This window comes from Ahaetulla prasina, chromosome 1 (genome assembly GCF_028640845.1).
Source record: "Ahaetulla prasina isolate Xishuangbanna chromosome 1, ASM2864084v1, whole genome shotgun sequence".
Lineage (NCBI taxonomy): Eukaryota > Metazoa > Chordata > Lepidosauria > Squamata > Colubridae > Ahaetulla > Ahaetulla prasina.
This window is the reverse complement of record NC_080539.1, coordinates 240,344,013-240,357,688: the sequence shown is the minus strand read 5'-3', so window position 1 is coordinate 240,357,688 and position 13,676 is coordinate 240,344,013. Positions and strand designations below refer to the sequence as shown.

The 13,676-nt window shown below is 34.5% G+C and overlaps 1 protein-coding gene across 10 annotated transcripts in view; it reads right to left on the bottom strand.

Moving 5' to 3' along the window:
- The window catches only part of NCKAP5 (NCK associated protein 5), a 638,109-nt gene that overhangs the window by 109,742 nt on the left and 514,691 nt on the right, over positions 1–13,676 (bottom strand). For 9 of the 10 annotated variants that reach the window (XR_009156463.1, XM_058194176.1, XM_058194167.1 and 6 more), the window contains one exon: positions 568–753. Coding sequence is in view for 9 of the 10 variants with exons in the window: in XM_058194176.1 (XP_058050159.1) it covers positions 568–753 (186 nt within the window). In the remaining variant the exon portion in view is untranslated. Of the gene's footprint in view, positions 1–567; positions 754–13,676 lie in introns of those variants that run through there. The other variant, XM_058194240.1, reaches the window with a different exon arrangement.

The window sequence follows — 13,676 nt, the reverse complement described above, 5'->3', positions numbered from 1 at the left end:
AGTTGTTATTGCAAAATTAGCAGTCATTAGGAATAAAAATGCAGGTTTCATCTAGGTGAAAGTAGGAGGGATTTCCACCCCCCAGGACCCCAGATATAATAAGTTGTAATCATCATCATCATCATCATCATCATCATCATCATCATCATCATCATCTGCCAAAGTAGCAAAGCATGGAAGCAAGCCCCAGACCAAACTATGAGTGTTCATTACATTCAGCTAGGGATAAGACAAATCTGACTTTGAATTAAAGTGAATGAATTGGGATGGGTGAGGAAGGGAAGGGAAGGGGAGGGGAGGGAAAAGAAGGGAAGGAGAGGAGAGGGGAGGGGTGGGAAGGGGAAGGGATACTTCAGATTAGATATCCCACTTCTGCTGGAAGTCACAATACTTCTAGATTTATATTTAGGACTCAATACTCCCCATTTCTTTCTCCTTCCCATCATGCCCTCATTGCTTCAACTTCTAAGTTAAGTTTATGAAGCATCCCTTGCCAATAATATTTTTTTTTTAAAAAAATGTAGCCACTTAAATTTTCTCCTAAATCAAAGCTGACCAGTAGCTTACCTTTTTCTTGCATGCTTTCCCATCATTCCAGGAGGAGCTGCTGGAATATTCACTGCAGGCGCTAGACAAGGAGAGTTCACTGCTGCTGCAGCTGCTTCTAGGATAAACTTGGTGAGGTCCAATCCCATTTAACTGATTCTGGCATTTCAAGGCAGGTATTCCAGATTTCAGATTCTGCTGGCATTCCTAAAACAACAAAGCAGATGACATTATTTGGTGGGCTGAAAAAAAGAGAGAGAGAGAGAGAGAGAGAGACAACGTCTTTCTGAATAAGATGACAAATCAACAGTCTATTTGTATTCATACCAGTACAGATACAGTCTAACTATTGAAGGAATATTAAAAACACCATGCTCATATTTCATCCTTATTACAAGATTAACATTTCTCAATATTTGATTGTTTTAAAAATTTATTTCTTTAAATTATGCACGCCCTATCCGAGCTAGTTTTTCAGTGACAGTCTGCTTGAAATATGCAATGTTTATTAGCAATGTGCTCTAGAAAGATACTGGAGCTTAAGTTAAAGTAGTACACGAACATCTTGACAACTGCATTATAGCCCCACAATGTAACAGATGAGGCACTAGAAAACTGGGCAAGGGAAATTAATTTAGTGCCCCAACAAGAATGTCCACAGAGAATGGAATCTCTCCATTACAGTCTAATTTTGGTTTCCTATCTAGTTTAAAGCTTTGTCTAAGAAAGTCTCCAGCATAGGACAATCCATCTTTGTGTCACTGTCCGACAGCTAAAACCTCCAGCTTATGCTATTTATTGACACTTTATGGCTTCCTTTACTACTTGTGTAGTTATCAGCCTTTTCCAAATGCAATCTCAGCTTCTGTGACTAAATATCAGTTTCAAGGAACAGAGTAATGAAGAAAGAAGCAGCGCAGAAGTTGGTAGATGTGTTTTAATTTTGCTCCAGATGAGCATTTTATTTCCTTCAAAGGTCAGAGTGTCCCGCATGCTCAGAAATCTTGTGCGTAATGTGTTATACAGCCTCTTTATGAAATGGATCACAGACAGTTGTGTAGCTTGTTTATTTACAATATTTGTAAACTACCCCAACAGAAATGATAATAAGTACAAAATGAATAACATGTTTGCATATCCTTGGCATTTTCCACCAAGTCTCACGAATCTCAAAAAACATTTTCCTCACATTCATGAGCATTGCAAGGATATGTGCCTACAATGCTTTACATCACTTGGAATAGATAAAAATAATCTATTCCAAAATGAAAAAATCAGCCCGGAAAAAAGAAGAAATAAACACAGTGAATCTTTCTCAGTCACAAAGGGATTTGTTAATACTGGTCTGACATAATCCGGGTGGCCAAATCGTGGAAAGGCCACAGAATATTAGTCAACTCATGAAATGTGAACCTAATTTTCATTGAAACATTTAACTTCTTTCTGAGTGGTAGCACTTCTACATCATATTGTTGAAAGGTTGTAAAAGTTCATCCTCAAACCATTTATAAAAAAACCCCTAATAATTCATCTGGTCCAGGAACTTTTGCTGGTTTAATCTTTTTCATAGCTTCAGAAACTTCCCTTATTGTTACGGGTCCAATCATAATCTATCTCTGTTCATCTGTAATTGTCAGTAAATTTTATTTCTTTAGATATTTATCTATCTTCTTTAGACAGATGTCACTTTCTTTACATAAACTGGAGTAATAGTGATAAAATGGTTTTTGTATAGCCAAGTTGCCCATTAATACAGTATCCCCCTCTTGTAATTTCAATATCACTTTATTTTTTGTAATTTATATGCAGGCAATTCTGTGGTTTATTTGCAAACTTATTTGCAAATTTATTTGCAAATTTTTACTTTATGTAATTCCATTTTTATTTCCATTTCCCTTACTGTTAACATATATAACTGTTGTAAAAGATTAATTTGTTGAAAAATATCTCTCTACAAATTTCTTTTCTTTTTTCTCATTCAAAAGAGCTTGTGTTTTCTCTTGACTCTTTTTTTTGAGTTCGCTATTCTCTTGTATAAAATAAAAAACTTTAGTTGCTTCCCATAGCCAATTTTAAATCAATGCCTTTACTTATTTTCAAAAAAATATTTTAATTTCTTTTTATACTCCTCTATTGCTTCTTTCTGTAGCAACATTTTATTTAGTCTCCATCTAAAAGAACTAGATTTTCTTTTATAAATCAAACTCCCAGGATTATGATCTGAAAAAATATTTTGTAAAATCTCTACTTTAGCAGACTTGGTAGCCAAGTTCTTTGAAATCAAAAGCAAGTCTATGCTTGAAAAGGAGCTGTGACTTTGAGAATAGTAGGTATACTCTCTTGGATTGCCATTTTTCTGTCTCCATATGTTAACTAGTTCCAAAATGTCCATCACATCAAAGAAAACTTTTGTATTTTTCTGTAAATGATTTTAATATTTTCTAAATCAAATATTTTATATTCTCATTTCTAATATGTGTCTCTTGTAGGCAATGTATATCTTGTTTAAATTTTCAAATTTTCTCTTTTGAAAAGTATTTGTTCCAGTTATACCCCACATTAAGCATTTGTAATCCATGATGGAGAAATTAAAAATATAAAAAAATGATACCAATATCACTTTATTCAGTATCATCCCCTTTCAGTTTCTTATGGGACCTTTTGGAGCTTTTCTATACTTTCATATGATACCTCCATTTGAATTTTCTATTCTTTTCTTTTTTAAAGAAATTCCCTTGTCTTCGGGACAGATTGCAATCAGAAGGCAGTCATTTGATAGTAAGAAATCACACTTTCCAAAGGAAATGGAATTTTTTGTGCTTTAATCTTTAATCTTTCAGTAAAAAAAGAGTACTCATTTCTCTTAAGCAGGTTTCTAATTGGAATTTCTTTAAGAACAATTGCATCCATATTATCAATCTTCAGTCTTGTCTAAAAATGCTGTTGCAAAACTTGAACTCTTGCCTTCTTCCTGATAGAGTGCAAAAACATCCCTTGAAACATTTAACTTCTTTCTGAGTGGTAGCACTTCTACATCATATTGTTGAAAGGTTGTAAAAGTTCATCCTCAAACCATTTATAAAAAAACCCCTAATAATTCATCTGGTCCAGGAACTTTTGCTGGTTTAATCTTTTTCATAGCTTCAGAAACTTCCCTTATTGTTACGGGTCCAATCATAATCTATCTCTGTTCATCTGTAATTGTCAGTAAATTTTATTTCTTTAGATATTTATCTATCTTCTTTAGACAGATGTCACTTTCTTTACATAAACTGGAGTAATAGTGATAAAATGGTTTTTGTATAGCCAAGTTGCCCATTAATACAGTATCCCCCTCTTGTAATTTCAATATCACTTTATTTTTTGTAATTTATATGCAGGCAATTCTGTGGTTTATTTGCAAAACTTATTTGCAAATTTATTTGCAAATTTTTACTTTATGTAATTCCATTTTTATTTCCATTTCCCTTACTGTTAACATATATAACTGTTGTAAAAGATTAATTTGTTGAAAAATATCTCTCTACAAATTTCTTTTCTTTTTTCTCATTCAAAAGAGCTTGTGTTTTCTCTTGACTCTTTTTTTTGAGTTCGCTATTCTCTTGTATAAAATAAAAAACTTTAGTTGCTTCCCATAGCCAATTTTAAATCAATGCCTTTACTTATTTTCAAAAAAATATTTTAATTTCTTTTTATACTCCTCTATTGCTTCTTTCTGTAGCAACATTTTATTTAGTCTCCATCTAAAAGAACTAGATTTTCTTTTATAAATCAAACTCCCAGGATTATGATCTGAAAAAATATTTTGTAAAATCTCTACTTTAGCAGACTTGGTAGCCAAGTTCTTTGAAATCAAAAGCAAGTCTATGCTTGAAAAGGAGCTGTGACTTTGAGAATAGTAGGTATACTCTCTTGGATTGCCATTTTTCTGTCTCCATATGTTAACTAGTTCCAAAATGTCCATCACATCAAAGAAAACTTTTGTATTTTTCTGTAAATGATTTTAATATTTTTCTAAAAGTTCTATCCAATTATCAAGAAATCATTCCAATCCAATCACCTAACAAACATTGATTTTTATCAGAGAAACTTATTAATCTGTCTGTAAGTTTTTACAGAACAGTACTATTGTTTTAAAGAACTGTAGTTAGTTCTACACATATTAACTTCCACCCTAACAAATCTATCATGCTTATCAGTCAATAAAGATTCATATTGCAGTTGAGAATATTCATTTAAAACACCTCCCTCCCTCCTTCGAAAAAATTCTTCACCCATTATTTTCTAAATCAAATATTTTATATTCTCATTTCTAATATGTGTCTCTTGTAGGCAATGTATATCTTGTTTAAATTTTCAAATTTTCTCTTTTGAAAAGTATTTGTTCCAGTTATACCCCACATTAAGCATTTGTAATCCATGATGGAGAAATTAAAAATATAAAAAAATGATACCAATATCACTTTATTCAGTATCATCCCCTTTCAGTTTCTTATGGGACCTTTTGGAGCTTTTCTATACTTTCATATGATACCTCCATTTGAATCTCCTTCAATTCCATTTGAATTTTCTATTCTTTTCTTTTTTTAAAGAAATTCCCTTGTCTTCGGGACAGATTGCAATCAGAAGGCAGTCATTTGATAGTAAGAAATCACACTTTCCAAAGGAAATGGAATTTTTTGTGCTTTAATCTTTAATCTTTCAGTAAAAAAAGAGTACTCATTTCTCTTAAGCAGGTTTCTAATTGGAATTTCTTTAAGAACAATTGCATCCATATTATCAATCTTCAGTCTTGTCTAAAAATGCTGTTGCAAAACTTGAACTCTTGCCTTCTTCCTGATAGAGTGCAAAAACATCCCTTGAAACATTTCCTATTTTTTGCAAATTTTGTATTTATCCTATATATTTTATCAGTATCTGCCTACTAATCCTACTCTAAAAATTTGCTAAATCTTTAATAACCTTTTCTCTAATATTTTCATTGGAATCCTCTGAGATTGCTCTAAAACTCAAACAAAATTCATTCTTGATTCCAATAGAGGCAGAAGGTTCTGTTTCCAATTTCCTGTCTTTAACTTCTGTTTTATTGTCCAACGTTTTCATATTGTCATTAATTTGTATTACATCTCCAGATACTTATTTTACAGTATGTTCCATCTTCTTAATTTCTTTCATTTCCTTTTATAACGTTCAAGTCTTTCATTCATTCTTTTTTCAGAAGCAGTAAATTTAGTATCAATTTAGTACGAACTGATTCAGCTAACTTATTGCTCAGTTATTCAAACATTTTCTTAAGCAAATCTGATGTAATTCCTCTCCATGGGGATTGGTCTAGTGATCCTCTTGTCCCCCCTCCCTTTTTTTTTTTTTTCTGAAAAAGCACTTTTTGAAAACCATCTGAATCTGCTAGATGCCTCTTGTGGACTATCCAAATCAGTCCAATCAACCTACAGAGTCTCTGACTCATAATGGAATCAGAGTATGGCCTAATTCTACCAATAGGATGGTGGAAATCCTATTCATCTCCAGATGTTCCAACATCTGCTCGGAGATAAAAATGAGATCCACTGTATGACCATTCCCTGAATTAGAACCACAATAACGTCTAACAAGCCCACGATCTTGTGGGGTGGAATGCTCCCGGTTCGGACTGGATTGCCCGATCTGGTAGCGATGGCGGCGGGTGGTTCAGAGAACTGATAGCAAAAATCCCTGCCTCCATCACCCATGCCCAGCTGAGCTGCATGATCATCAGAGGCTTGGTTTTTTACTTTTAAAAGCATTTCTTCTTCGGCTGAAAAAAATGCTTTTAAAAGTAAAAAAAAAAGCCTCTGATGATTGCGCAGCTCAGCTGGGATCGTAGGAACCTTTTAAAAGAATTTTTTTTACAACTTCTTCGGCTGAAAAGGTTGTTGAAAAAATGCTTTTAAAAGTAAAAAAAAATGTTGGCCACCCACCCAGTCACATTACTTCCCCACACACCAAGCCACACCCACGGTAGTAACAAATTTTACAGTTCACCACTGCCATGATCATTGTGGAGAAAATAAATTCTCAAGTTTTATTCAGTCCTGAAAACTAGCATATTAGGATCAGAAAGGATCAAAAAGCATTCGTGTTCTGCTGCCAACCCCAAGATGTAATCAAGCACCTCTAGGAAGGAATCAGCTCATGGCAGGACAGACTGCAAACAAGAAAAGCTGCAAATTTCTTTCTACAACCATGTAGGCATTTACATCCTTTATGTCCATAGCATTGTCCTTGGCAATGGTCAAAGTTCATTTTGTGATTACAGCTACCTCCCCTTTCCAGCCATGATATCAAGGCTGTTGAAAGACCAGATAACTGTCTGGACAAATTTACGATATGATAACATCATCACTATTACCCAGCCAGGGTCTACTTATCCAATATTAAGAGGTGGCTGAGGATGGACTTCAAGACAAATAAAGACCCCTGGAATTCAGGCATCCATGGATGACTTTAAATGTATCTTACTTTTTAAACAGAAGATAATTTTTGTCCTGCAGAGATTGAATCCTTTCTTTAGATATCCTCTCAAAGATTACTCCTGGGGTGCACTAATTACATATATTTAACTTGTCCGTTGGTTTATTAATTTGCATTTCATGACAAGCATTTTTAATCATGGGATTTAAGCTATCAGAACATTCAGAGTACAAAACCCTGTTTAAGATTATAATTTAAATACATAATTGTTAAGTAGCAAGGAATGGCAATTGTTTGAATGAAGCTATTGCCAACCTAAAACTAGAAAAAATCTATCATGAAAGCTAAATTACAGATTGTATGAGCGGTCATTATTCTTGTTCGGAACCTCTGAAACAATATTTTATCATATCAAATTGGAATCTGTCGAATTTTTATACTGAGACATGGAAAAGATATTTTCAGGTCTTGTGTGCTTTAATTCCATTCTTTATGATTTATTTATTTATGTAAGATAAGTTTTGCTTTCCTTAAAGAAACATGAAAGTCATTTTCCTTAAAGTTTTGCCAAATAAGCACAAAGGGAAGCACATTCAAAAAGGAGAAAGTGTGTGGGGGGGGAGGGGGAAGAAGCAAGCCCATGAATTTTTAAAAGTTCATACATAATATATCATAAAACCAGGATGAATAATATGGTGCCCCAGCTTTAATAAAAAGCTCCTTGACCATTTCTCACAAACTTTGAGATGTAATCAATACTCAAAAAGGTATCTTGGGGACATTGCCAAGATTTACGTCTTTTTGCAAAGAATGGCACTTTTTACTTCAGCCAGCAAAATGATAGTGGACTTCAGAAAAAGAAGAAAAGGTTGTTATTTCTCCTTACATACCGCTCTAATTCTGCGATGAGTTTTATTGTCCTCACCACGCCCATTTCTTGTAGAGATAAGAATGTGCTAAAGGAAGAAATCAAATGCAAGAAAACTCACAGGAACCTGAGCAAGCTGCAATTACATTAAACCTGAGTTCTTTTCTACAGTATCTCTGAAAAGACATCCCCAAGTCAAGGATTGTACGAATGAAGATGGATGATCAAAGATGCACAAATGAAATTCATTCCTGTCAGAAAATAATGGAATGACCATAGAGTAATTTGCCAAGTATGCAAAAGTGGAAATCCCAAATGCAGAAGATAAATTTCAAGGGAATAATAAAGGATTTTAAGGCAACAGAGCTTTATTGTAATGTCTCCATTTATTGAGCCCAAGACATAGTACAAAGAGAAATTAAGTATTTATGAAAAAGGAGCAACACTTTTCTAGTGTATGATACCTCATCATTTATGAAAGCATTTTTCTAGATTGATAATTGCAAGTTCCTAGTGCTGTAGGAAGTATTATATAATCACTTCTTGAGTAATCAACAGGTGAACTTTATTTTATTTAGCAGCTTCTGTAAATGATTGTAAAATAATGATGCATGATTATAAAAATGAGCCAACCCTTCAACAGCATTGATCTTGCAAAGCACTCCCTTGAACAAATTTTAACTCAAACTCATTAATTTCATCTGTTAGAAGCAATTAATGTGAATAGACAATAATTGTATCAGGGAGGTAGAGACTCAAGAGGGTTTTGTGCATTAATATTCCATATGCAGTTCGATTACATATTCAACTCTTTCAATTTTGCTTCGAAGGATTACTAATCTGATGCTATTTTCCCCATATTAATTTGTATACTAATTACCAATGTTTTACATGAATGTTAAGCTTGGACTGTTTTAATTGCAAATACAATACATTTTGCAATTTATGTAAATATGACCTTTTGATGGATAACTTTAAAAGAATTTTAAGCCTGACAAAAATGTACAATACCTTGTCAGTAACATTATTAGAGCTGCTTGTTTTTTAATCGTAAAGCAAGCAAGCAGACACTTTTTTCATGACGCTGCAAAACAAGCCTATTTGAATATTTTCTTCTTCCTCCTTCTCTTCTACCACCACCATCATAACAGAACAAAAATCTACAGTTTTTGTTACTCAAATAGCCACTCTGGATAAGATTTCATTTTTGACTGGTATCTCTATTGAATCACATAATGAATACAATGCAACTATTATAAATTTATTTCATTTATTTATTAAACTTAATTATGCTGCTGATAGCTCACTCTGGTTCTAAAATGATAAGAATTCAAAAGGCATAAGAAAAGACTATTTCCTTCCAAAGTTGTAAGCTATTCAGGGGGACAACTGCTGCCAAATTAGGAAAACATTTTCTCTCCAAAGCCGAGCTGACAGGACTCTTAAAATAAAGACGCAGTAAGTTGCATCCATTGTTACCACAGCAATAGAATACAAGGTCTACAAATACGTTGCTATTCAAATTTAAGATGGATATGAAGCAGGGGTGAAATGCTCCTGGTTTGGACCAGCTTGCCCGATCCGGTAGCGATGGTGGCTGCTGGTTCGGAGAACCAGTGGCAAAAATGCCTGGCCCTGCCCCCCCTGCCTTTGCTGAGCTGCACCATCAGCAAATATTTTTTTTTAACTTTTAAAAGCAGTTTTTCTTCAGCCGAAATTTTTTTTTTTAAGTTTAAAGGCTCTGCCGATCTCAGCTGAGGGGCAGGAACCTCAAAAGCTTTTTTTACTTTTAGAGGTTCCCGCCCCTCAGCTGAGATCGGCAGAGCCTTTAAACTTTTAAAAAAAATTTTTAAAGGCTCCTCTGGCGATCTCACCTGAGTTCCTCATCAGCAGAACCTTAAAAAATATGTTTTCTACAAGTAGAAAACTTCCTTTTAAGAGATTCTAAGGCACTTACCTGATTACTGATCTAATGCATGGATTTCCCAGCCAGAAAGGGGCAGTTTCACTTTCAGCACCAGACAGAATCAGTTGCTAGCTAATCTATTTCCTCAGCGAGCAACTAATGCTGGATGGCTTTGCTGGCTGAGGAACTCTGGGAATTGAAGTCCACAAATCTTAAAGTTACTAAGGTTGGAGACCCCTGATCTAAAAAATATAAATAAAATAAAATAAAATAATAAAATAAAATAAAATATTTGTGCAACTTTCTGAGATTTGGTGTCTTTATGTAGTGTTTCACGCTAACTACACAAACACACATAATCTCACAAAGCTGTATGTGGCATTTTGTGTATGTGTGTCAGTTGTGTTGTGTTGTATTGTGTGTGTGTAAAGTGTGAAAGTTGGTTTTTGAGCTTTTTGTGGCTGTGTGAGGTTCCTGCTTGTTGCAAGGGCCATTTTGTGTGAAGTTTCACACAAAACTTTCAGTTAGATGAATTTGGGTAACACACTTCAGATTATAAAGAACAGACTTTAGATGGTAACAATATGTTAAATTATGTATCAAATTAAAATACAAATTTTAGTTATGACACAAGTATGCATATTATAGCCATCTAAGAATGATTTCCTATTACAATTACTTTTAAAATACAAAGGCAAAGAGGCATATTCCCACAATTTACTTTACTTAGCCTTTCTTCTGAAGAGAAGATTCTTTCCAATTAAAGGCATATAGAATCCTTGCAGTTATTTATACATACAATGCTATTTCAGAGTACTTTGAAGGAATATACGATTTAGTGAAACACAGATTATGAAATGGAATTATAACTTTCAGGATGTGTTTCACTTTGTAGTGACATACAAAGGTAAAACATCTAATACCAGTTCTAAGAATAATAGTTGATATTCCACTGAAATTCCCACTGTTTCATCCTCATGAATGTGTTCTGTTTCAGCATCTATTTGATCATACAGCTTTTGATTTCTTTGGGTTCTGAGCTGCACTTTCATAGTAAATCACAAATTACACCTAAAATAGTTCAGCATTATGGTTTATAAGATTTTCAGAATCAGTCAAACTTCACAATGTTTACTATAGTCCTCTTCATTTCTGTAATTCTTGTGATGGAATGTGGGCTGGATTCCCAGGAGGCAGGGGGTCCATTCCAGAGGAGTAAGAGGCAACTCAGTTCAGATAGTTTGTGTGAGAGAAAGAGGGTGAAGACAGCCCCTTCCTAATTGTTCTTAGAGTATATGGTCGATGCAGTGAGTAGAGTGCTTAGAATCTGGCAAGATTCTATCTACGGTGTGGAACAATAAAGAAACCTGCTTGGAAAAAATCACTAAGTAATTTCACCAATAATAGTGCCTTTTCCATAATCTGACTTGCTTCACCAAAGTTTTATTTTACAGAATTTAAAATCCTAATATCCTAATCATCAATGTTATAACCTATTCTGTTAACAAAAAGGCCAGTGAGAGAAAAAAACCATTTTTTCCTACATCCACTATTAATTATCCTAAAATTAACGAATAAACATTTTTTGAAATCAACTGGGAACAGGTGTCCTCTAGCTACAGAGTTTGCGTCACATGGCGTTAACTTATCCTTGATTATTGAAATATTCCTTTTGTGAAAATAAATTACTTATAAACCTCACACCTGCTCCATTGCTACTATTAGGCTATGTGGAAAAGTCCACAGAAACAACATAGATACGGTGTGTGTGGGGAGTGAGCTATCAGAAGATATGCTGTTTTATTTTGGGGGGGGGGTTTGAGAAAAAAAAACAGTGCTTACTTGTTAGATAAAGAGAAACGTTTCTTTATGGTCAACTTGCCAGAAAACCCAAACATACCGATATTTCAAAATAATTAGGAAGATAAAGTTTGGAGACAAGATAGTTTCATAGTGCAATATAAATTTGGCATGGGCTATTTGATTTTTATATCTTCTTTTCTAAGCAATAAATGCTGTTTTCTATTATTACAGCATGATAACCATGCAAAAGGCGGGGAAAGACACTTAACAGCAGGCCAAACTGATGCATTTATTTCTATTAATAAATCTCTGAAATTTGGCAAGAGGGCTATCAGAGCTGAGCTGCAAAACTCTAGGTAACCACTACAGACAGTCCTTGATTTACAACCATAACTGAGCCCCAAATTCCTGGTGCTAAGTCAGACAGTTGTGAAATCAGTTTTGATGCAGTTTGCAACCTGTTTTGCATTGTAAAGTGAACCACTGCTGCTAAATTAGTAACATGATTGTTAAGTCAATCTGTCTTTCCCATTGATTTTGCCTGTTGCGAAAGGTGATCATGTGACCCTGGGACGCTGCAACCATCATAAATACATGCCAATTGCCAAACAGCTAAATTTTGATCATGTGACCATGGGGATGCTGCAATGGTCTATGTGAAAAATGGCCATAAGCCTTTTTTTTTTGTGCTGTTGTAACTTTGTCATTAAATGAATGGTTTAAAGTCAAGCACTATCTGTAAATGGCAATGAAGAAACATACAAAATGCTTAAGGTTGTGGTACTAGTTAGTATAGTCAAAAATCTGCAGCTCAGAGCTGGTATCTCTGTTAAGGAATAATTTTATAAACATATCTTCTGAGTGCATAAATATAGAAAGTAATTCCAGAATTGGTTATCATATCCAGATAACCTTTGCAAACATCCGTGCAGACATAGGAGATGATCAACAGTTTCATCCAGGGCATCATTTCCAAGGCCAATCTGCCAATGATATTTCAACACAAACCCTTTAAAGATCTTAAAATGAAGCAATACACTGGTTTAATGTAAGAGTTATTCAGTTGAAATTAAGTTTTATTTCATCTTTGTTTACATTCCTTGTGTATATAAATGTTACTTGTCCTGAAATGGACTTTGAGAAATAAAATGTCACTTGGGATAGCTCCTCTGAAATATGATGCACAAGGAAAGGAAGCTCATTTCCCAGAGCAAATGTAAGCATTCTAATTTGTTTCAGACGGCTCTGTGTTTGTGCATACATGGGAGAACTGTAGTGCTGTTTTTTTTTTGTCATTATTATTAAGGATTAAATGTTCAGGGCTTTCAGAATGAACGGATAAATCCTTCCCTATTGACTGCTATCCCTCCTGTTGATAATACATACATTTATACATATCTACTATGCTATTCCCTTGCAGGGACAAAGAAAAAAAATACTATGCAAAGCCTCTAAGAGGAGTAAGAAATATTGAAGAGTAAGAAATTTATTTCAAGAGAAAAGGAAAGAAAATATAGCTACAATTAAGTTACAACAACATCGCTCATCACTGAGCTAGAGAGCAATCAAACAGCGATCAAGCCATGACAAAGAATTGAGGGCAAGATCTTCTGCTCCCAGACTACATTGCAATTGCTCTAAGACAGAAAACAGGTCAAATGTATTCCCACTGAACCCTCAATACTTCAACTCAGGTGCATGGAGACCATGAGCCACTGAACCATCCCAGGCTTCATTCCGCCTAGAAACAGATTGAGGTTGCCAAGAACTATAAGCTTTAGCATCTCCACTGCCAACTCAATGACAGAATCTAGACATTCTGGCAGCTCTAGGCAGGAATGCGCAGCAGGGAGACAGACTTAGTCTTTATAGCCCTAATAACGCTATGTGAAATGTGTCACATAGAATCAAGACCAAACCAAAACAACCCACCCCAGCTTAGACCACTGTTGAGTAAAGCATGGGATTCAGAATGACATGTGAGAGGATAACCAAAGCAACAGAACTGAAATGGAGGGAAAAATACGACCTGTAGGAAAACTAGAGTTTAGCAAAACATACTTTTCTTGCTTATTCAATTGTGTGAAACCTCCCAGATCTATC